The 25882-nt window shown below is 37.6% G+C and overlaps 1 protein-coding gene and 1 long non-coding RNA gene across 2 annotated transcripts; both read left to right on the plus strand.

Annotated features, from left to right (window-relative positions):
* Positions 1-1291: 1291 nt before the first annotated feature.
* LOC139946273 (uncharacterized) lies at positions 1292-24286 on the plus strand. Its single transcript, XM_071943894.1, has 32 exons — positions 1292-1397; positions 2349-2483; positions 2901-3059; positions 3580-3711; positions 3805-3939; positions 4165-4221; positions 4900-5196; positions 5646-5945; positions 6101-6388; positions 7097-7396; positions 7538-7822; positions 8262-8573; positions 8733-9011; positions 9334-9645; positions 10459-10755; positions 11112-11244; positions 14310-14485; positions 14921-15208; positions 16432-16670; positions 17561-17630; positions 17973-18205; positions 18470-18539; positions 18743-18921; positions 19151-19520; positions 19861-19971; positions 20734-20900; positions 21387-21500; positions 21767-21837; positions 22007-22047; positions 22139-22235; positions 22722-22827; positions 23409-24286. The coding sequence occupies exons 1-32, from the start codon at positions 1379-1381 to the stop codon at positions 23481-23483; spliced, it is 5847 nt and encodes a 1948-aa protein (XP_071799995.1). The 5' UTR covers positions 1292-1378; the 3' UTR covers positions 23484-24286.
* On the plus strand, positions 12939-13318 carry LOC139945897 (uncharacterized). The gene is made up of 2 exons (XR_011787189.1): positions 12939-13103; positions 13254-13318. It is a non-coding gene; the product is annotated as an uncharacterized lncRNA (long non-coding RNA).
* Positions 24287-25882: the final 1596 nt, after the last annotated feature.

Raw genomic sequence — 25882 nt, forward strand, 5'->3', positions numbered from 1 at the left:
ACTTCAGTTCGGACCTTGACTGATCTCGTTTTCCAAGGTGCGTATTTATCCAAGATGTCACTGACTGTACTCTCATATTGGTTGACATAGGAATCCAAGCAGTCATGATCAGCTTCTAGATTTGCTAAATGAGTGCCTATGTCGTGGAACACTTCGGGAGAATTCACATGTTTCCATTGTCGGCTCTTTATAGTGACGGTTGGGACTTTGGGCTTGCACAGACTCAAGTTACACATGACTGCATAATGGTCAGATAATCCAGGTAGAATAACAAAGTTTGAGACAATTGGTGGGGAGATTTCACGAGTTATGACAAGGTCCAGGCAATGACCGAGACGATGAGTCGGCTCCTTGATATGCTGGGTAAGACCAAAAGCTTGAAGTAGATGCTTAAACTGGTTTGCATTGGTGTTGTGGACGTCATCAACATGAATGTTAAAGTCGCCGGTGATGATGATTTCCGATGGATGAAGCAGATATTCCAAAATCAAATTCTCAAACTCCCTTAGAAAACTTGAGAAAGTCACATGTTGGCCGTTTGAATCCCTATCAGGTCTGTATACAATGACAAGTCGAACAGATTTAGAGTTTCCGGAAACTTCAGCATGAAGAGATTCAAAAGTTGTGTACTGGACGTCATTACTTTTCACAGAGACAGATAAAGTAGATCTGTACAGTATTGCAACTCCTCCACCAGTCTTGTGAGGTCTTGGGATGTGATGAAAGTAGTAGCCAGCAGGGGTACACTGACGACATGTTAAGTTGTCTGGTCTCAGCCATGTTTCTGAAACGGCAACAAGGTCCAGATCTTTTTGCAGAACAAAATCAGCAAAATCGTCATACTTGTTACAGATGGACTGTGTGTTTAGAACACAAAGGCTGAGTTGAGATTTGGCTGTAGTACAAATTGAATTACGTCACGAACAGCGCCCTCTCGGGTCGGGGCCTACTCGTAAATTTGTAAATACAATCAAAACGATTACTTTAAACCTTTAGTTAACTGTTTATTCACATTCCTCTCATAAAACACACACATTTTAGTGACAAAGGCTTTATTTAAAAAAAATACAACTTCCAGGTTACTTTAAAATTTATAGGTGATACAGCTTCATGCCACTTAGTGTATTTTTTTACCTCCACAGCAACTCTTTCACCCACATTCGTTACCCGTACCGTAAGCCTCCATGACGATGTCAGTCTGACAGTTACAAGAAAAACACAGGACGATCAGATTTCTAACATAAAATGGAGAAAAAATGGCGGCGAGGTGATAAAAACAGGCACTCTGCAGTTCGACATAACCAATGCCAGTTCAAATGACAACGGTATTTATGAGTGTCACTTTCTGCATCAACGTGCTAAAGGAAACCAAGCGCTAATGAGACTAGTCGTTAGAGGTAATCCGAACGATTTTCTTGTCTATTGGGCAATTCGTTGTAGGTTTTAGCTTCTCTGTTTAGTTTACTCACCCAATGAATGATTAAAGGTATTCAATTTATGGGGTCGTCCACCATCATAACTTAAAACAAAACTACAAGCCATACCACTGGGGATATGGCTCACCTTGGAAGTCCCATTTCAAATTAAGATGTTAAGATCACTGTTTTGCACTTTTACATGCACTGTCGATGTTTTTGCACAACTTTTGGTCAAGGCAAGAGTGGTGATGTGGCCAAAATTGCCAACCTGGTTTTAACAAACATCAATCATCCTCTTTATGGGTAGCTTTCGCCAGGGTTTTTTGTGTTAAGTTTATTTTCATACTATTGCACGAATAAAAAACACATACAAAAATAAACTTGACAATTGTCAATTTGTTTGAAAACACACCAAACCATAACGTAATGTTCTGTACAAGAATGCTTTCTCAAAGTTATTGATGACGGGCGAGCGTGCAATGGAAAACAATCGTATGGAAAATGTACGGTGAAAGGAAGAAAAATGCACGTACGAAAATTGTACTGTGTATGACCTAGCGTGCAATTGTACATGCTTTCTATCACGTACAGACATTCATCCAATCAAATGGCAATGATCTGTTTAGGTTTTATATACAATTGTCTAGATCTCACGTCGAGTTGCCGTGACTATATCTGAACCGGATCATCTCGATTAAACATTGCTTCACGTTCATACAAGAGTATTTGCAATCATTTTCCTCTCAAACAGACCAAAACCAAGCGCTATGCAATTGATGTGAACCGCTGTCAAACAAGTCCCATGAAATTCAAAGTGAAACTACTTTATTTTTCAAAGGGAAGCGGGTTTTTTTTTTTTGAGACATTAAATATGTTGAACATTGCTGAGTACAAAAAGTATTGTCAGATATGTTTTTTTTTCTGTGACAGGATGCCCGAAAAATAAATATAGTCCACCAGTCTGTAGCACAACGTGTCCGAGATGTCTTAATGGTGGTGTTTGTGATGACGTTGGTGGTGAATGCATTTGTCCACCTGGATTTGGTGGTCAACGTTGTGGAAGAAGTAAGTATTTAAAAAAAGGACGATATTGTACAGCGGATGATTTGAAACAAACCCAAAACACAACACAAAGTCAGTTTACTATCGAGTGTAATTGCAGAAGCATATCATAAACTAAAGATCTTGACACAACCGTAACGTAGCCAGCTATATGTTACTGATGAGCCAGTGAAGTATTTCTTTTTCAATGACAGTAAAGTTAACTTGATATTGGACATTTCCATTCAACTAGGACTGCACAGCGAATATCAATGTTGCTTTTTCGATATTGGATTTGACCCGATATTTCTTGAGTGACAATGATTCGACGTAATGAACACCGTGTGCTGCTCGTGTCAAACAAATATACAAGCATGTGCATATAAATGTAATACGACCAGTAATTATAATTGAAGTTGATTTCATGTGAACTATACTTAGTAAAAGGACCAAACACCTTTGGCCAAAAAGGGAGCCTTCGCTGCAATGCTGTTGGATTGCCATCAACTGATTCTACCTGCAGAGGAATGCTGTTCTGTTTACCAGATCCATACGGTTGTAGCTGTGCCGCTGGGTACCAGGGACTTGAGTGCAATACAGGTACACTTCCTTTTAACTCATACAGTCAGTAAGCATCTTCAAAGAATGTGCCGTGGCTAAACTAAAGGTGTTCTTGGGCTAAAAACACCAATGTTTTGAATTGCTAAGACTTTCCATGAAACAAAAATACACGCTGCTGAGTACACCCTTCTCTTTCCCGTGTTGCGCGTCTATTACCTGTTGAGGCAGGTGTAATAAGGATTTCACCTTTAAATGAGATAATGGTAAACAAATACTTACTTACACTTTATCATTGATATACAACAAGACCGACTTAATGTTGAGCATCCCCGATAGGCAACAAAAAGTTCGTCCTGTGTACACTACTTTTCATAAAATAGTTGATGTATCATGATAGCCAATGCAGCAGTGCAACAGACTCATTGACAAAAAAGTGATTAGATTTATAAAATAGTGCTCAGGCGTATCATAGCACTATTACTTATTTATTCCAAGACTTAGGGAGTCAAATGTTCAGTGTTTTAGCGCTTTCTCTCTGGTTCTTTCTTAACTGGTTCAGATTGTAATGATGGAACATACGGTGCCAACTGTGCCCAGATATGTCACTGTGCCGAAGGGGCGTCATGTGATGGAACAACGGGTCGGTGTAATGGAGATTGTGCAGCGGGATACAAAGGAGTTAACTGTCAAGGTAAGTACTACAGCTTTCAAGTTGTAATTTAAGAAGTACCGAATTTGATATGTTATGTTAATATCCACCACATCTCTCTTGCTGTTTTTGCAGTACAATGTACTGCTGGCAAATTCGGTAACAACTGTACAAAAACTTGTAACTGTGCCGACGGGATTGTGTGCAATGGAACAACAGGTGAATGTCATGGAGACTGTGCAACGGGATACATAGGAAATAGCTGTCAAGGTAAAGACATAAGGCCTTTTCACAATACAACAATTCTTCGATTCTCATTTCTGGCATACAAATCTGTTTGCATTAAACCACATTAATGTGAACAATAATTTTCACTATCGAAAGCTGTGGCTAGGTTTATGACAAAGTTTTGTATCGTCATTATTTGTTTAAGTGATTACCAAACACATACTTTCCTTCAAGCTGTTCTGCGTTCCTGTTTTTTTTTTTCAACAGAGCAATGTCTTCACTTTGACAATAAACGATCGTGCAATACAACATGCACAGCATTAGGTAGGTTGCTTTCATCTCATTTGCCAGTATAAGCAATGCTGCTTTCTCACTACAACTAAACTCTTCAACTTAGTGGTTCAATAAGACAATCGTATTTTGCTCAAAATTAACTAAAATAAATAGATATTCAAATTGCAAATTAAATTCTTATAAGTGAAAGTGGTAAGGTATGTTATTTCCCAAAACTAATATGGTAGGCGTTGTTCATGTGCCTTTCCGAGAATGTCCGTGTGAGTTTTTGTACCCATGCTTTAAAGGAACACGTTGCCTTGGATCGGACGAGTTGGTCTATAAAAAGCGTTTGAAAACGTTTGTTATGAAATGTGTATGATTAGAAAGATGTTTTAAAACTAGAATATAATGATCAACAAAATGGCACGGTTTTGATTATACGTCGCGAACTAAAACGGTCGGCCATTTATGCGAAGAAAAAAATGGCCGACCGTGCTAGTCGACGAGGTAAAAGGAAAACCACGCAATTTCGAGTGATACTTGTGTGGATCATTATCATTCTACTTTTAAAATCATAACAAACGGTTGAAAACGCCTTTTAAAGACCAACTCGACCAATCCAAGGCAACGCATTCCTTTAATTCTGTTCATTCTGTTTTATTAGCTACTATCTCGCTCCTTTTTGCTCATTGAGCAGTGACAATGCGTCGTTGGTCTCCATTTCAGATCCCGATATGGAACCGAAACGTTTCAGCGTGTCTTCTTATTCTGCTAATGATTCATTCACTCACACATTATCTTGGGAACCGGTAATTTGCCCAGCAAAAGGTTTCAGTATTGTGAACTACGTATATAAGGTCCTTGATGGACGTGGGAGTGAAGTGGAACCTGTTGAAATCGAGGGTATTTCTGTCAACCTCAACTTGAATCATTGCACAAGATATCAACTCGAAGTAGCTGCACAAACGAGTAAAGGCATCGGAAATTACAGTATGGTACCTTACTTAACAACTAAATCAAACGGTAAATTGTAATTAAAAGAAGCAAATTCTACATAATGTTAAAGTAATATGTTTGTGTTATTAATTTGGTTTCAGGTGCCAATTAACCATAGCTACTTATTGAAACACGCTGATACAATGGCTTGCGTTGTCCTCTTTTTCAATGTGCTAAAAGTCAGAAGTAATGTTCAGGAACAAGTAACTATAGATCACCTTGTGTTTTGCAAGCTTGGGAATAATTAAGGTACCTGACAACACACGAGGACGAGGCGTCAAACATTTTATATTCAAGTTCCGGCTAGAATTATACAAAATTTGTGTTGAGCAGTTAACAAAGTTCTACAATTTACATCAGTGACTCAAGTCCGTAATCAACTAATGAATAATGATAAACAAACAAGTTTTACTAGCATGGAAATGTCGGGATGGTAATTGTAGTTTTTTCTTTCTTGTATCTGTTTCTTCTTAAAGTTCCCAATCCTGTAACAAACGTAACCATCTTAGACATCACTGATACTCAACTGTCGCTATCGTGGCTTGCTTTTGTTACCGACAAGCCTTGTCCAGCCATTGACTACATGGTGACCTATGACCTCATACACATAGAGCAGTGTCAAATGGTCAATAGACGTATTGACACATTGTATACAACGTCCACTTCAATCACCATCGACAGACTTGAAGCATACTCAACATACATGGTGAATATTACATCCAGAAATCAAGTTGGAAGTGCATTCATCACTGGTACCATAACAACAAAACCATCAAGTTAGTATTAAGATTTGGTGTGATATATCCAGGAGAGTTATGTTTTGCTTCTTCAACTGTGCTGTTCTTATTAATCCCATGAAGACTGAAGTCTGTATACAACTCCATTGTGTAAAGGAATTGTTTCCTAATTACTGTATTTTTTTTTTTTACAGGACCAAAAGCACCAATTGTAATTGTAAACTCAACATCTACAGATTACATCGAGGTCGCCTGTGAGCTTCCTTGTGGAAGTAAAGGTGGAAGTAATATAACGGAGTACGAATACAGGTATCGAACAGAACATGAAAAAGACTTCATCCAGCCTATCGCAACAGCGAATAAACTTATCAGGATTACTTCCCTGACACCATGTACTTCATATATATTTCAAGTGAGAGCTTGGAATAGCATTGGAAAAGGTCCATGGTCAAATGAGACTTGGCAAGAAACAAACAAACAAGGTAATAATAATAATACAAATAAAAGCAAGGGTCATGCTGTAAATACTTGCCCCCAAAAACATGACTCGCATTTAACGAATAGTTGTCACGACGATACCATCTCTGCACCGTGAAAAGAGACAAAACTAATGCTTGTTATTAAACAAATAATTTTTTTAGGGATACTTGGGGAAATTAATGGACACTATTTGTGATTGTCAAAGACCAGTGCTCTCACTTGGTGTATCTCAATATATGCTTAAAATAACAAAGCTGTGAAAACTTGGGCTCAATTGGTTGTCGAAGTTGCGAGCCAATAATGAAAGAAAAAATCACCCTTGTCACACGAAGTTGTGTGCTTTCTGATGCTTGATTTGGAGACCTCAACTTCTAAATCTGAGGTCTCGAAATCAAATTCGTGGAAAATTACTCCTTTCTCTAAAACTACAATACTTCTAACCTCTCCCCATTGCTTGTTACCAAGTAAGTTTTTTGGATAATAATTATTTTGAGCAATTACCAATAGTGTCCACTGCTTTTAAAGAGAACTCAAATCATCAAAAATATAGCCTTCTTTTTCAGTCATATGCACATGTTCTGGGTTAAACCTTTTCGGGATGGTTTCAAAACCTTTGTCAAATCTGTCTTAATCTTTGGAAGTCATGCTTACTTACTATGTTTTTTTGTTTTTTTAATTATGCAATATTGTTGTGATTTATTTTTGTACAGCCCCTCGGACAATTAAGTTATTGGATATCAAACCAGACGGCCATGGTAATCTGAATGTGTCTTGGCAGGCAAGAAACACAAATCATTGCCTTGCCAATGGATACATGGTGACCTATGATCTTATTAACCTTGAGCAGTGTCTGATGGTCAATAGACGTATTGACACATTGAATACAACGTCCACTTCAATCACTATCGACAGACTTGAAGCATACTCAACATACATGGTGAATATTACATCCAGAAATCAAGTTGGATATAGTACAGCCGTCAGCGGTACCGCGACAACAGAACAATCAAGTTAGTATAAAAGTTTGCCTTTTCTTCCACTGTGTGAGCCTCGTAGACCTATGGAGACTGTACACATTTGTAAACAACTCCATTTGTGAAGGTGTTTTCTTAATAATTATATATTTTGTTTAATGTGGCTTTCCTAAACAGGACCAGAAGCACCAACTGTAACTGTCGCTTCAACATCTAAAGATTACATCGAGTTTGCCTGGGAGCTTCCCTGTGGAAAAACAGGTGGACATATAACAGAGTATGAGTACAGGTATCGAAAAGAAGATGATACCAACTTCATCGGCTCTAACACAGCAGTGAATGAACTTATAAGTTTGACTTCCCTGACGCCATGCACTGTATATATCATTCAAGTGAGAGCCTCGACCAGCATTGGAAAAGGACCATGGTCAAATAAGATTAGGCAAAGTACAGCAATAAAAAGTAATTCATTATTATATTCAACGTCATGGTAGCCATATTATTGAGGCATTCACGCAGTCCAAATTATTATTTATTTTTTTATGAAAATGATATTATAACAAACAACCTGTTGTTTCGTTTTGCGCGAGAGGGTCTACATTATTGCAATCAAGTTTGTGTATTAGTTGTTCAAAGTAGTGAAGTGGTGTCATAATTACCGCAATGTGATGCTAGTGTTTTGACAAGTTTTTACTTCTCAAGGTCTGCCATTCACCCAATGCCACCAACAAAATTGTAAGAATCATTACTTAGGGGAATTCAAATCGTAGAAATGTTTAATTTTTGTTTCGTAAGCAGGCCTAGTTGCTAATAATAATGTAATTTGTGTTCATAGATTTTTGAAAATCTTGATCTTTGGAAGTTATTGTGCCTTAGTTTTGATGATATGCATTTTATACAGAACCTTTGGGTGTCAAGAATGTTCAAATCGAAGCTGACAGCCAAGGTAGACTGGTTGTGTTTTGGGAAAACAGAGATGTCAATCACAACAATCCGTGCTTTGCTACTGGCTACTTTGTGACCTATGAACTCATCAATCTGGAGCAATGTCAGGAGGTGGACCATGTCGGTGTTTCATCACTGAACACTTCCGATACAACCATCACTGTCGATGGTCTTCATCCATACTCCACATACAGGATAAATGTCACATCGAGCATTGAAGCTGGTGATGGACCCACGCAATCCAAATCAGCGATTACAACAGAAAGAAGTAGGTGAAATTCATCAATGCTTTATAGATCTACCATTTATTATATCTATTCTGTCAGCCTCGGAGTGAGATAGGCATTAGGTCAATGTAATTTTTATTGAGAGATCTGCAGATTGTCTGACTCCCCCTTGAAATATGTTAACATTGTCTCCCGATTAGGTCTCGGCGTTGCGCCCACATTAAATAGCAGTAGAGTGACATCTAGTAGCATCTACATCACATGGAACCCCATCCCATGTGGCAGTAGAGGAGGTAGTATTATTGGTTACAACGTGATCTTGTCTCCACAGAGCCAAGCCAGTAAACCTGTTCAAGTGCCAAACACGCATGCACAGTTTGACAACTTATCCCCATGCACATCGTACACAATCAATGTCACTACTATTAGTACTGGCGGAACGACATCGTTTAACCAACAGGAAACAACTGAGTCAGTCGGTACGTATGGGTCAGATAACAAAATAGTAATCAATTTAATTTTCGATTTTTGGGGTTGAACCAAGGATTGACCGTTAACTGCCGTGTTGCCAGGGATCACACCCAAATTACGAGAAAAAAAAAATAGAAAACAAATTATGACAACTTTGTCAACTAATGTTTAATACAGATATATATCAATAAAACCGGGCCTCTGGTTAATAATGTTTTTATTCACTAAATCTTGTTGTGTGGTGTTTTTGATATCATGAACGTGTAAGTATATTGATTTCCCCTTAACCGTTGATCGCAATCTACTATTTCGTGCATGGCATTTCCATAGCTCCAGAAGCTGTTACTGACTTTACTATCAGTCGAAAACGCCATGATCAACTGCGAGTATCATGGACAGCACCTGGTACCAACTCTGGCAATCCTTGCCTCGCTTCTAGCTACCTGGTGACCTATGAACTCATCAACCTGGAGCAATGTCAGGAGGTTGACAATGCCGGTATTTCATCACTAAACACTTCCGATACTTCAGTCTTAATAGAAGGATTGAAAGCACACTCTAAATATAGGGTCAGTGTTATCGCGCGAAATGAAGCTGGGGACGGAACAGCGACAACTAAATCAAAAATCACAGGTGAAAGAAGTAAGTATTAATTGTCAAAATGCATGTGTTATAATTGTTTGATTTACGTCCAACACAAACGCGCAAAAGATGTAATTATTTATCTTTTGCAGATAGTGGAACAAATTAACTGCTGCATACTCTTTAATTATTTTAGAGCATTGCAATTTACATTAAATGTTGGTGCTTTCAGCCACACCATCTAGACCATGCAGATTATAGTGTATCATCGTCAAAATGTGACAGGCGCTTGATTTCAAAGCAATTCGTGTGAGTTGGTTGAGCATCACGACCCTTGTGAATTGATAACAACAACAAGGCGTTTACATCCCAAAGGTCATTTTGAACATTTCAATTATTTGAGCTCACTCATTATTTAAAGCCATTGGACCCTTTCGGTACAGGAAAAAAAAAAAAGTTCACAGATTTACAAATAATTTACAGGGTTTACAGAAGGTAATGGTGAAAGACTTCTCTTGAAATATTAGTCCATGAAATGCTTTACTTTTTGAGAAACCGGTAAAACAATATAAATTCTCGTTAACGAGAATTACGGATTTGTTATAAACACATGTCATGACAAGGCGAAACGCGCGAAAACAGGAGTGGGTTTTCCCGTTATTTTCTCCCGACTCCGATGTCCGATTGAGCCTAAATTTCCACAGGATTGTTATTTTATATATAAGTTGTGATACACGAAGTGTGGGACTTGGACAATACTGTTTACCGAAAGTGTATAATGGCTTTAAGATCGGTATGTTTTAAGTACAACCACATAAAAAAAGGGATTGCTATGAACCATAAACGACTGTATTATTTGATGATTTACATGAGGCCCCCAAGCTGCGCCTACGTTTAATGAACGTGAAGTGACTGCCAGTAGCATCAGCATCACCTGGAACCCCATCCCGTGTGGTAGCAGAGGAGGCAACATTGCTGGTTACAGAGCTGAGTTGCATCTAACTGGATACGTAACTGGACACGCCCAACATACACAGAGTGTGGATGTAAGGGGAACGTCTGTACGGTTTGTCAACTTGTCTCCATGTACATCCTACACCATCGCTGTAACTACACTCGGGACAAGCGAAGGCACATCATTTGAGCAGGAAGAGACCACATATACTGTCGGTATGTACATAACATGGAACTGTTTACCAACATTAGTCTGACGGTAAAAACGCATTACAAACACAGCTTCGCGGGGGAGAATGTCCGAGACACGTGCTTACCAAGAAGTAAAGTACCTTTGTGGGCTGCATGTCGAGTTTTGACTACAAAATAAGTTGCATATTATTGTTCTTATAAAAGCACCAAGAAGAAGGACGACAAGTAGGCCTAGAGCTGCTTGATTATTTCAATAATATTGGAAATTGCTTTAAATGGCTGGGTTAATTCGCTGCTTCATTTTGCTCTCAGGGATGCAATATTGGACAAACAAACTTAAAGAAACGAATAACAACATCACATCTGTCTTTATAAACTAGCTCCAGGACGAGTGACCATGCTACGGGCAAACCCAACCTCAGACGCAACTCAGATCCATGTTGTTTGGCAGAACCCCAACGCCAACAACTGTCCGGTCTCTAAATACACAGTAGAATATCAACTCACGAACAGGTACGTGTTTTATAATCACCAAATAGCAGGCAAATTCAATGCTTAACCCTGAGGAGCCCCATGTGACACCGGTGTCACATTTTAAAAAAAAACATTAAAAAATTGAAAAATTAACAAACCCTCATCAAAACACCCACCAAAGCCCAAAGTGAACTCTGTGTCACATAATAGCCCCCCTTTTTTACGGATATATAAATTTTTGACCAGGTCATGACCTCTTGAAGGTTGACGAAGAAGCCATACCTACTTGCACGATATACTTGACATTTTGACGTTTTTTTTCTCCAGAAATTATGTTACAATGCAATAATTAGTACATATAATAATGATCAGTATATAGGAGAGATTATGTAGAAAAAAGATTACGGGAAAATAACTTTTATTTCTATAGATATGGGTGATTTACTAATTATGTACACCGGTGTCACATTGGGCTACATTGGGCATGAAATACATGCCTAAAATAGCGTCTGTGTGGCAAATCAGTAACCAACCGTGCAATGAGTTTTGCGATTGGGTGCGTTCTAACTTGTACGCTCTCAAGTGTAACGCAGGACTTATTCCAAATTAGGCGATTTTGGACCTATAAATGTCAAACAGACCATATCACACCTTGAGTATTACGATATTGCGCTTTTCTAACTCTGCGTATTGCGCTAATGTACTTTTGCGTAAATCGCGTTTGTGTGATACCTTATAATTATTGTTATCTTCAAGTACGCGCTTATCCTCCAATCAGATTTGCAGAATGGAATGGTGATAAAGACCGTATTGAATATGACGTCACCGTACATATATCTGACCTACAACATGACGTCTGTGCGCGTTTGCGCGCAAGTTGCGTAGAAACAAAGCCAGGAATGTTGCATGCTGCGTGCTTCATTGATGTGTGCGTTTGGACGCGCATATGGTTTGCCGTACAAAATGGCGACTTTCGAATAGCGGAGAAGCGGTTATTCAATACGGTCTATGCACGCGCCCATATCACTACCTGCGTATTGTGTGTTCTATGTCACACGCCAAGTGTGCTTGAAGATAAATGCGTTATAACACACGCGCTCTCATGGAATATGAACAAAATCTAGCGCGTCTGCGTCCCATATCCAACGAGGCCAAAGGTAGAGTTCGATATGTGACGCAATTCCGCTATATTTTTTCGTATTTCCGTGAGCGCGCGTGTGATAACATAATGAGCAACATTGATTGTAAACTGTTTGTAAATAGTACCCTTGTAACATACAGCTAAGGTTTTTCAAAATGTGTGCACTCAATCACCCAATGTGACATATGTGTCACATTCCGTAACTATGGTCAAATGAGGTCAAATTGAAAAAAAAAACATTGACACCCTAACTACTTGATTTGTACCTTAAAATAATTTTTTTTTCATTGCCAGTTTTCCTTGGGTTCCCTAGGGTTAAGTATTTCGTATAATATAAACTGTTTAGTATAACTATGCAATTGTTTGTTTCATCTCAGATCTTGATCTTATCCACCGATAAAGTCATTAATTAGAAAACATCTACAGACATATAAAACCTTAAAAAAATACTATAACTTGAATGAGAGTACATTTTTTTCAAATATCATGTGATATCGGTTCTTCACTTAAAAAAGAAATGAAATGATGTATCATATTGAAGCGATGGTCAGCCGACCACTGTTTGAATGTGTAAGTTAGTATAATAAACAGGTTCAGAATTAACTACGATTTTTTATTTTTTGCCTTTTTCGGTAATAAATAGCAAATTTTCTTGAAGATGTTTTCAAAGTGTTGAAATTATGCTGTTTTTCCCCATAAAATATTTTTGGGAGAACAAATTCAGTATCGGGTGCACAAACTTAGCAAGAAAAAGGAGGTGTAGATTTGTTTATCCCTTGAAACTCAAATCAAGCTGAAAAGCGGAAGGTATAGATTTGTTTATCCTTTGTTGCTCAAATCAAGCTGAAAAGCGGAAGGTATAGATTTGTTTATCCTTTGCTGCTCAAAACCAACCAAGAAAAAGGAGGTGTAGATTTGTTTACCCCTTGAAACTCAAATACGTCAAAATGTGCGATATATTGTAACAAATAAGTGGAATTTATCTAGTTTTAAAACGTTAGCATAGCAACATTAGATTGATTCGTAAAATCTACAGCATGTTTTTCACGAGTTGGAGGATAAAATGGTAAAACAAAAACTTATTGCTTTAAAATCTTGTTTCGAGAGCAATTCTCAGACCATAATGAAAATTTTAAGGTATGAACTTGACAAATAACCAAAAATAAACAGGTTCACAATTCAATAAAAAAAAATTAGTTTTGTACTTTTGTTGGTAATATATAGCAACTTTTCTTGAAGATGTTTTCAAAGTGTTGAAATTATGCTGTTTTTTTCTCCATAAAATATATTTGGGAGAACAAAGTCAATATCGGGTGCACAAACTTAGCCAAAAAGAGGAGGGGATAGATGTGTTTATCCTTTGGTGCTCAAATCAAGCTGAAAAGTGGAAGGGATAAATTTGTTTATCCTTTGCTGCTCACAACCAACCGAAAAAGAGGAAGGGATAGATGGTTGTATCCCTTGAAACTAAAACACGACAATGAGTGTGATATAATGCAACAAATACGTGTGATTTATCCATTTTGAAAACGTTAGCATAGCAAAATTAGATTGAGTCGTAAATTTTACAGCATATTTTTCACGACTTGGAGGAAAAAATGGTAAAACAAAAATTTGTTGCTTTAAAATCCTGTTTCGAGAGCAATTTACAGATCATAATGACAATTTTAAGCTGTAAATTTGAAAAATAACCAAATCTAAAAAAAATACAGTTAAATATGAACCTGTTAATAATAGTAATGTCCGTCCAATAGCTTAAACTCGTCACTGTTCTTTTATCTCGGTAATCGCAGACGCAAACACTCTAAACAGGCGCAGGAACGATATTTCAGATTAATGCCAGCCACTCAGATTTATGTGTTTTTTCGCACAAAATAACCGATGGTGTGATATCCTTTATAACAATTTTCCTTTAGTTGTTGTACTAGGAATAAATCCTTTAAAATAATTGTCATATTTAAAGGGACCAGTGTGACAGTGAAGTTTCCCAGAATCGTGAGCAGTGGCTCGATGGCTCCCAGTCACCAACAACCATAGCTGGATTATACCCTCACTCTACATACATCGTGTACGTCACGCCTTCTAATAGTGCAGGAGCAGGGGGAAAAGAATCAGCGATGGTCATCACCAACGACACTGGTAGGTATATTAAAACTGGTTTGTACGCCTTGATTAAAGTCAAGATGTGGGTTAATGGAGCTTTTACCAATAAAACAAATCGCTTTCCTTTATTGAAGGATTGCAATTGTTAGTCAAAACAAAATAGCAAAATGGATGCAAAGGTATGCATAGGGCACGTGACCCTGGAGTTTGCGCATTATAAATATTTTGTTTTTTCTTATTATCATCTTCATTGATCAAGGGAGGAAATTGGTAATGGTATAGTGTGTAAATAAATTATAACAAATGAATTGAACATGTTCAATGTTTACTTGAATGTATTGTTGGTAAACTCAAATGTCGTTCTGACTGAAGGATGAAATCGTTGATGCACTGCTGTATGTATACAATCACGACACTTAGTAAACAGACCATCGTTTGTTTGTTTGTGTAAAAAATTGTTCCCAATTTTAGCACCTTCCGGTCCTCCAAGAGATGTGGAATCTACTGATATTACCAACCAAACCATAGCATTCTCATGGAAACAACCAGCGTGTGGTCAGCGTAACGGAATCATAACCCAGCATCATTGCAGACTCATTGACAGTGAAAAAGGAGTATTCGAGGAAGATACAACCTCTAGTACGGGGGTAGAGTTCACTGGTCTAGTTCCCTTCACGTCGTACACACTGTCAGTATCTGCAGAGAATCAGTTTGGTTCAGGACCAGTTGCTTCATATACGACTCAAACAGAAGAAGGAAGTAAGTAGTGTAATATCGTTTAATGTCTACACGCCTATAATGCACTACATCAAGACAATGATTGTTTTACTAGTTTCAGTCACCAACATGTATAATACAACTTTTATACATAGATTACTATGTTTTCTCTTATAAGAGTAGATGTAACAACAAATAACATCTCACCCGACTGCCCCTTCCCAAACATTCAAGCCACCTGGAAATACATATTTGTTTTCAAACATTAGAGTATGTTCCTGAACAACAAAATAATTGTTTTTAGTAATTGTTTTAACGACTTATTATATGTTGAAAACAAATAAATAAAGTTGTGTGGGGGTGACTCCGCCTACCCCTTTTGTGACGTCAATCGAGGCAGACTTTGCCTCGATCGAACATCGAACATCGAACACACGTACGTGCAAGTACATTCAAGTCTTAGTCGTGAGTTTGTACGTTTCGAAAAAAGTTTTTTTCTTGCATTTTTTCCGGCAATGTCGACCCGGTGTATTGCTGCTGGATGCAGCAAAACAACTAAAGCTGGGGTCAGTTTGTAAAGTGGTCCGGTCCGACGTCTTTTCCAGTGCTGTGCAGCAGATACTTCGAGCCGTCGTGCTTCAAGAATCCGGAATACACTACACATTTTGACATTAAGATAAAGGTTATTTTCTAAAACATAACGCCATCCCAATAATTTGTCCAGCTAGTTGGGTAGTCGAAGAAGGTACCTGAAAGACGTAACGAACCTAAAAGAGCATTTGCCTAACATGAAAAAAAACATGTATTGTTTCAATTTTGAGGGCATGTTTTTAGCTTGCGCGAAGCGTCACTATGTTGTGTTGTCACTGCGCCTCGATTTACGTCACAAACAGCGCGCTCTCGGGTCGGGCTTATTTTCAAATTTGTAAATAACATGGAAACTAATTTTGTAAAACCTTAGTTAATTGTTTATTCATATTCCACTCATCAAAACACATATTATAGTAACAAAAGCTTTATTTTGACAAAATACCACTTGCAGGTGACTTTCAGCTGAATGTGAACAACATGAGTTCCCCCAACATACCTGACCCCAAGAAACACACAAACACTATTTAGTTACAAAACGATGGTGGCTCTGTCTTAATAGTTGAACCATCCTGGTGTACTTCATGTTTGCTTGGATATTTCTCTCACATATTATTATAGTGTGTGTTTTGTTTTAGTATAGAAGTACTGGAAGTGTTGTTAACATATTATTTCAGTTCCTCCGCCCCCAAGCAAAGTAACTTTTCCAGTTACGAGGAGCGACAGGATCACCGTAGCGTGGAACGCTCCTAGTCCTCCTCATGGCATCATCATTAGCTACGAGATCCGCTATTGGAAGACAGGGTCAGGTAACCAGACATTGGGAGATACAATACGAATCACAAAGCAGCTTGCTAGTCGGTACCAGACGAAAACGATTATGGCCCTGGACAAGAGTACTAGTTACTCAATACAGGTATTTACATTACATCCAACGGTGTCATCGTAATCATTACCGAAGCTTTCCTGCGATGATTCTATTTTCTTGCACTTAAGTTGCAAGTATTATTTTCTTTCTTCATTTTCCATCCCCGTTTTCAGAATGAAAGGGTTGGTTCTTTAGGACTTCGTAATAACTTCAAACCATTTATTGAGAGGGGCTCTCGCAAAGCTGGTTATTTTTTGGGGGGCATGATTTAAGTTGTCTCGATAAAGTTTCTTGCCGTGACATATTGAACCCTGTATAGTGAATAATTTACCTCAGAAGATGACATTTTAACCCAATTTTTTTTGACATACCGCCCGATGCCAGTAGGCTTACATCTTCTTGATGAGCCCTTGGTTGTTATTATCAGGAGGAACAGATAATCAGTGCAATTTATTCCACAATTAAATGCATATCAAAAAAAAAGGAATATAAATAAACGTGAAACAATTAAAGGCACTGGACAATATTGGTAAATTACTCAAAATAATTGTTAGCATAGCAACGTACTTGGTAACGAGCAATGGAGAGCTTTTGATAGTAGCAAAATTATTGTGCGACTAGGGTTTTTTTTCTGGAATTATTCTCTCGCAACTTCGACGACCAATATTGGTTTAAATTTTGGCAGTTTTGTTATTGTATGCATTTATTGAGATACACCAAGTGATAATACAATTACCAAGCGTAAACAATAATGTGTTGACTCTACACAACAACAGTCATTTAGTGACCACAATTAGGCTAGGTCTGGAAGGGCTGTAACGATAGTGGTATTAACGGGGACAAAGGGGAGAGAAAAATGTATCGATATTTTAATCCACAAAATACAAGTAGTATTATCCTTCTTTGACATTTAAATATACATTGTAATTCTCTTTCAGATCCGAGCTGAGACAAGTGTTGGACACGGTCCATGGAGTGACATCTCAACAGTCACTACTGTGCCCAAAGGTTACACGCTAATGCCGTTTGTTTTGAATAAAGATCTATAATAAAACTCTTCAAGACTAAATCAATTCGTTATGTATACATACAAGGCGTTACTGATGAAGTAAAACAATTTAATAAATACATCAACAATAAAAACAATAAATTTGAAAAAACGTTCACCAACTAAAATAAAAATGCAGCGGAAACTTTCCTCACTGTATATTTTCGTATAATATGCCCAACACTAATTCATACCTGACACTAGTAGGCTGGCGTACGAAGCATGCATGTATATTTTTTAATCATTGTATTTTTTATTTTATTTTTTTATTTATTATTTATCCAATTTGTTCCTTTACAAAGTTCCTACACCTCCAAGCAACGTGACTTTCCCAGTAATCAGAAGCGACCGCATCACCGTGTCGTGGCTTCGTCCATCTCAAGGCGATAGCATCAATTACGAGATCCGCTACTGGAGAACAGGATCTGGAAACTCATCATCGGCTGAGATAGTTAGAGTCAAAGATAATCAACAGACTGACCTTCAAACAAGAGAGATCACGAACCTGGAAGGAAATGTCAGTTATTCATTCCAGGTATGGTGCCAAGTAAACCACAGGCAATGCTGCATCAGAGAAAGAATTAAAAAAAATGCTCCCAAAAGGGTGTTCAAACTGCTATGGTTAATAAACAGTCAATGTCATCAGCAGACTGACCTTCAAACGAGAGAGATAACCAACATGTGAAAATGGTTTAACCTATTCATTCCAGGTATGGTGCCAAGTTAACCAAAGGCATTGTTTTACAATACTTTTGAAATGTCAATGTCATTGAATTGTTTATGGTTTGGTCCTCTTTAGATACGTGCTGAAACACATTTTGGACTTGGAGGATGGAGCAACGTCTCATTATCTGTAACATTGCCACACAGTAAGTTTATATACTTTTCCCGTGGATACTTAATATGTAATATCTACATCAAGGCAACAGGGTCATTATTTGATACCGTTTACCCAAACGTATACCCTGATCAGTGTATACGTTTGGGTCATGAAGATGCATGTACACATGTCATCGCACAAGAACACTCACAAACGACCATTAAATAACTGCATCTTCTTTCTCTTCTGTAGTGAACGCATTAACTCAGAAGCCTATCACTAGACTGAGCAGTCTTCTGATTATCGTTATCTGTGTCGTCATTGCTGCTGTTGTGATTGTAGTTGGTGTAATCGGTTACACCCGAAGACGTCGTAAACGAAGAAGACTAAATCCTTTGCAGCTTCAGGGGTTAAATGCTGACCAGGAACTCGTGAGTAAAAAGTTGCATTTTCAGGTACGATTCAAAAGACACAACTAAATAGAGAAAACATCACGCTAGGCTACTACACGCCTGCCGAAACGTTTCCCAAACAAACTCCTTCCAACACATAATCACCAGACATTTTGTTTTCTGGCTCAGAATATAATTTAAATACATTAAATATTATACAGTAACCAGTTTCTATATATTTTTAATTTGCTATACTGCTTCACAACAGGTTTCTTATGAGAATGCCGAACCACGAGAGGAGAAACCCAGCAGTGCACTAATCCTAAAAGAAGTTTCACTGGTACAAGAGTCAGTTTATGAACCTGTGGGCCCCGGTCCATCTGCACGAAGAGATGCTCTCCCAGCACCACCACCATCACCATCACCATCACCATCACCATCACCAGCACCAGCACCAGAATCACAACCTACATACGAAGATGTTGGTTTGCCAACATGGGCTAATCCATGGAGTGTCTTGTGGGATGATTTGATGGTAGGAAATAAAGTACTTGGGAAGGGACACTTTGGTGAAGTCCATTATGGCGGTGTGACGGTTAACGGAGATCTGTCCAAGGCTGCTATCAAAAAGCTCAAAGGTATGTCCTTAGTTCAATTCCCATGGTGACTCTCTTAAACAAAGATTAGCAGGTTTTACGTGATTTTGAAAGCAGCTTAACATGAAATGAAAAAACAAAATATGTATCTGCAAGTACTCCCTTTCCTAGTGGCAATGTTATAGCATTTATACACTTAAATCTCGTTAGTGAATAGTTTTTTGTTCTCCTATTGTTTGTTTGGGCTTGCGTACACAATGGTTTTCAAGCTGGTGAGTGTTTGAAGTGACAGTACGCATCTATACTTTTACGAAAACCAATTTATTGGCGAGATATCATCACTAATGCTTTTTTCTTTGACATGGATTTGAAATTGTTTCAGAAAATGCACCTTCAGCCGACAGAGAAAATTTCTTAGAAGAACTGAAAACCATGACTCTTCACGGCAGTCATCCAAATCTCGTCAAGATTCTAGGAGCTTGTCAACATGAAGGTAAATGATGCATCGTTAATGATGTTCTACTCTACACTCATTTTGAAATTACACTCTAAAACAGTGTTAAGAGTTTAAACACAAACGTACCCACTTTTTAAACATGTTTAGCATTTTGACACCTGTTAACATGGTGTCTTTGATTCAAACACACACAAATGCTTAACATGGGTTAAACATGTGAAAAGGTGGGTAAGCTCTACAGAACTCATGCTTAAATGTGTGTTTAAAGGGATGCTGCAGTGAATTCAAATAAAACAGTTAATTTTGCTTGTAGTCATTTATTTCTTGTATTGAACATCAATCAAATGTGTTTTGTTTATTCCCGACATATCTGACTTGCGTAATTAGCGACTAAGTCATGCCCCCCTTTTGTTGATTGTTACCGCCCCCTACCATCGACGGCACGTCGGGAAATCAAACATATCGTCGGCAAAAAGAGTCTGGTCCCTAACCACACGCGCCTAGGTACCAGGCCACACAGTGCACACGTCTCTATATGCACACAGCCAGGGGGCCCGACGGCTCGGGTTACCGACATGACGTCACGTTTATGCAATTGAAGGCTCCCTTTTAGGGGCGGGGTGGGTTCCCCTAATCTCTTGAAAGCCATTTTAAAAATACCCTGCATTTTTACAGCGACTGTTTTAACTTCGTGAAGTTTGACAAACAATGGGAAAGTTCCTTACCTGCCTTTCATTAAGCGTTTAAATAAATAAAACATTTGGATTTTCATTTTGTTTTAAATATTATTGTTTCAAGGTATATTGTACGTAGCTATGGAGTACTTATCCAACGGTGACCTCCGTTGCTACCTGAGGAAGGCTCGATCCATGGAGGATGATGGTCAAGCATCGCTGTCTCCTCAGAAGCTGCTCCAGTTTGCTCTGGATGTGGCTAAAGGAATGCAACACCTCGCTGCTTCCGGGGCAAGTATAATATGTTCATCTTAAAAAAAGGGTATTCAAGTCGTGATATTACTTCTTCACAACAATCATCAGACTACTTCTGTAATAATTTAACTTTTACTTGGCAATATGTTACGATTAGACCATTGGGTTAATTATCTTATTTATCAGCTACTTATGGACAATGTCGTTAAAAAAAAAATAAAAATAAAGTAATACATGTATTCTCTGAATAAAGTAAATAATACTTATTTGAACTTTATTACACCTTTTACTCGCCAATCTTAATCTCATCTGAATTTCATCGGACCTTAAGGGGCTCAGTTGATTGAATGTTTTTCATGTAACAACGCTTTATGCTTTGATTTCGTTTTTTATTTTTATGTGTGCTCTTTGAATGTCTCGTAATATTGTTATTATTGGTTTACGCACTTGAAATAACGTACTGCACGTAAGACAAAATAGCTTTCATTTTCATTTTTCCTTATATTTCATTTTAATATACAGGTGATACATCGTGATTTGGCTGCAAGGAACATTCTCCTTGATGATAATCTGGTTGCCAAGGTTTCTGACTTCGGTTTGTCACGTGGAGAAGACGTTTACGTGCAGACATCCAAGGTACTAACATTTATAAGCTTTTAATTTATATACAAAGACTATACACTTTACAAACCAAGTGGCTATCGAACTGTTCAAAATGTTATCACATGTCTCCTCTCAAATGCAAAACGAAATTCTTCTAAGACGTGTTCTTAAAGTTGTCCGTCATTTTTGAACGAACTGGCTGTAAAGACATATTTCAATTGTTTTATTTCAGACCTCAAAAATTATGTATTATTAAATGCCAGAGGTTTCCATCTGTGTAAACTTTACTGTCTTTGTAGACTCGTGTCCCTACTCGCTGGCTCTCTCTGGAATCACTGACTCACCAGACGTACACCTCGAAGAGTGATGTGTAAGTGAACTTTGCAAACTCAAAGTACAAAATAAATTGTGCAAACTTATCGATTCCAGTACAAACATAAGTGCGATTGTTATAACTATTGGTTTTGGTAAATTTTACTGGAAACGTTTACTGAACCAAGTGACTAATTTAACCTATAAATGTTTGTTCTACGCACTAGGTGGTCCTTCGGAATCCTGCTCTGGGAAATTGCCACACTCGGTAAGATAACTGTTTCAAAACGATTTTGTTTTAGTAATGGCCCAATTGATGTTTTTTGTTTTACAACATTCTGATCAATGTGTAATTACAGGCGGGACACCGTACCCTGGTATCAAGACTCCATTCCTGACATCAAGGCTGGAGAATGGATACCGTATGCCTAAACCAGACAACTCCGATGGCAAAATGTAAGATAATTGTTAAAAAAGAATACATGATAGGGGGAAGAGCTAAATCATATGTACCAGTTTAAGCAAATCATAAGATGAGACTAAGTGTAACATCAACAATTTGTTAGTGTATTCGATCATGAAAACTTGTTTTAGGGCAAAGATAATCTATAAACAGGATTACAGAGAGCTCAATACGATTCGCTAAAAAATACGCCATGCTTACCATTATAAGCTTGGTGTTTAGAGCAAGAAATTGAAGAAATACCATGCGCACTGAAACTGGTAAGGTTTTTTTTTTTTTTTTTTTTTTTTTTTTAATACCATTGCTCTGTCACATTACATAATCATTACAATGATGGGAAAGAGATGTTCCTTTGGGACAATAACTTTATACCATCAGTCGTATAGAAGTGGTTCAGCATTTGTTCGGTATAAACAAGATTCGCATTGTGGCCAGGGGTTTTCTTTTAAGAGTTTTGGTTGATCTGCTTATTAAAACAGTTACGATGTGATGCTCCAGTGCTGGCAGGAGGATCCGGATGATCGACCATCCTTCAAGAAACTTGTCTCTGTCCTGAAAACAATGGCCGACAGCAAGGAGGATCAGGTAAGACTAAAACATTAGATGCAGGCCCTATAACTAACTGTGCACGAGTTCAAAATTGATGCTGAAACTAAAAACACGTCTCCGAAGAAAGCGTGCCGTGTTATGATTAACTTAATTGCCTACCTGACTGAAGACATTGGAAATTACATAAAAATTATAAACCCTCATCACAATTGTTGACACTTAACTGGATGTATAGTAGGCCTAAGTGTTTTGTAAGCTGTTTTGACAAGTAAACTATACAAGTTTTAACTAGTACCAACCCCATTATACATTTTAGCTGATCAAGGTTGGTGTTCTTATTGTTTCATTTTATGATCGAAAAACAGGTCTTGATTAGTCTTTATAGACATTCCGAAAACGCACTTTTTTAACAACAAATTTAATGTTTGAAAGAAACTCTTGCCGCCATTGACAATAAATGCAGAATTACAAAAAAAATAAACTCGGTGGTGGTTTCAAGCAACGACCCCAAGTTGGAGCAGATAGTTTAACAAAATAGACGAACTGTTGGCGACGGCTTAGTTTCGTATATCCTTACTATTCCTAAGAGTGTTGAAGTTTTGTTTATTTCTTAACAGATCTACATGCGTCTGTTACCGAGTTCGAAACAGTATTTGTATGAGAACATACTCCCGGAGTTTGACGACAACTAACTGGGTGTTTTCAAATCGTATGGGAACCCATCTTGGTACAAGTCGAACCGATATTTTTGTTTTAACGCTTGCGTATAACACTCGAATTTGTGGAGGTACTGATGTGTCGTAACATAGTTTTGCTCATACTATTCAATGTAACTTGTTAACCTCGTGTACTTAAAAAAAATACATAGCTGTGTAGGTAAAAGGAAAGAGTGGATCAGATAATGTTTTGGCCATGTTATTCAAACGCCAATGTAATTTACACAAAAGCATTTAATCACTGTTATTGTACCATTGTTCTAGAAATGTGACCGTTTCATGGTTATCCGCTTAAATCCACGAGAAGCTTTTATACAGAAAATTTTAACTGCTTATAAATCTACAAAAAAAAAAATAAAAAAAACAACTGTGAACTTAAAAATTATCTTAAATGTACACATGTTAGTCCTAATGTACGTATGTTATAGCTGGTAGTCTCTTGATCGTTTTTCAGGTGGTAGTTTATCTCGGTAGTTTGATTGTCAGTTCGTGATTTCGCTATACTGTTTTAAATTGGTTTATTGGTCTTCTTTGCTTTCATCGATTTATGAATGCTGTTAAGGACACAATCGAGTGAGACGTGGACATGAACGCTCGATTTAAAAACACGTGGTCGTGGTCGGGCGGAAAAAAGACCGAGTCACCATTCTAGCGAAAAATGCATAACCTTCGTCATGATTTCCCATTCGTGTCAAGTCAGGTTCGCGAACAGCACGCGACGCTCAATGGATTTGTAGACGTGCGCGTACTGATGTGTTTACATTGCGTTGTGTCTAAACAAGTGCCAAGCGATAATCAATGTTCCATCTGGATGTGTATTATACCTAATCTCAACATATCGATATCGCAGTTTCAAGCAAGGCCTCGTGAACTCCTCTTTACCAATCAACATGGTTAAACTGTCCTGCTAGGTCTTTTTGAATGTAATGTGACGCAAGGTTAATAAAACAAAAACGAAAAACACTATTTTAATAATACGATTGGAAGTTTAAACATCTAAACTCGAAAGTACTTACTAGATCCATTGTTTGTCGTACTTTATCTACTTTTAATTGGGAAACCCCACCAGATCGTTAGAGGCCCACACATCAACATGTACTATAACTTTAAATTGAACATCGGTATGTTTCAATCATGTTATCACCAAGAAACCTAATATTAAAGTTATGGTAAACACTTTTTGTTGTTGTGATGTATTTAATCAAGATTACATCTAATCCTGTATGTTTATGTTGAAGTTCGGGATCAAGGAATATCCTATAGGAAGAAACTTAACGTGGGTAAATTTATATTACTGAGCTATATAATGGTTCCATATCGTTCATTTTCTTATCATATGTAGTTTGTCATCCTTCTTGTTAATGGTCAATCCTTTCATTGGTATGTTTGGTATGTTCCTCGTGTTCCTATATTCTACATGGACATGTAATTAACTAGTTTTTTTTTTTTGTGCATCGCTCGGAGTATTCTCTTATATAAGATACTGAACTAGGATTGAAATATTGTGTAAATAATTCAACATTCAAGTATTGCTATTTTTGTCATAGTGACTTTATACATAGACATGAGAACAACCATTGCTGATACTATTGGTTGGTTTCATATATTTAATTCATGGCTTTTATCAATACACACACTTAATTGAGTCGGGTTGGTGAATACGATGAAGTTCAAATTATGTCCTTGTCAATATTGTTGCATTCAAAAGTTCGTTAATAATAATAACACTTATAATGCGCCGGTATCCACCACTGGTGATGCTCATGGCGCAAGAAAGAAACACATGAAATTAATGAAAAGCAGGATTTTGAGGGCCTCTTTCAACTTATGAATAGAAGACATGTTACGGATACTAAGAGGCAGATTATTCCAAAGTAGAGGACCAGCATGGTATTTGAACAAGTCGTTCCTTTGCTACGGAACCCATAACGGGACATGTAGCTCAAACGTTGGCAACAAATACTGAAATAAAAAAAATAATGAGAAAACGAAACTATAATCAAAGTATCATGATTTCATAAAGACGAAACAGTATTTCGAGATAACGCTTCGTGGTAAAAACATGCAAGGGAATAATGTTTACACCTTGTTTACCATTCCAATTTTATCTGATTACCTTACCCCTTAGGGGGGATACGTACCTGGTGGCTTGTTACTACAAGAAAAGTAAAATATTTAAGACCAAAGCATGAATCAGTGTAGACAATTCATTGGCATTGTAATAGTTTAACATCATTAATTCAAAACAAGTGTACTTTTGAGAAACTACAGCATCATAAGCCAACGTGTATTATATAAAGTGTTTTAGGCCTGCTTAAACTGTTAGAAGCAAAATAAACAACAAACAAAACCATAAAAAGAAAACAACTTTGGGT

This window comes from Asterias amurensis, chromosome 13, assembly GCF_032118995.1.
Source record: "Asterias amurensis chromosome 13, ASM3211899v1".
NCBI lineage: Eukaryota > Metazoa > Echinodermata > Asteroidea > Forcipulatida > Asteriidae > Asterias > Asterias amurensis.

Coding starts and splice junctions, on each gene's coding strand:
- LOC139946273 (XM_071943894.1), top strand. Junction 18,206..18,469: donor ATGTCAGTTATTCATTCCAG/GTATGGTGCCAA, acceptor GGTCCTCTTTAG/ATACGTGCTGAAACACATTT. Junction 21,501..21,766: donor TTTACGTGCAGACATCCAAG/GTACTAACATTT, acceptor CTGTCTTTGTAG/ACTCGTGTCCCTACTCGCTG.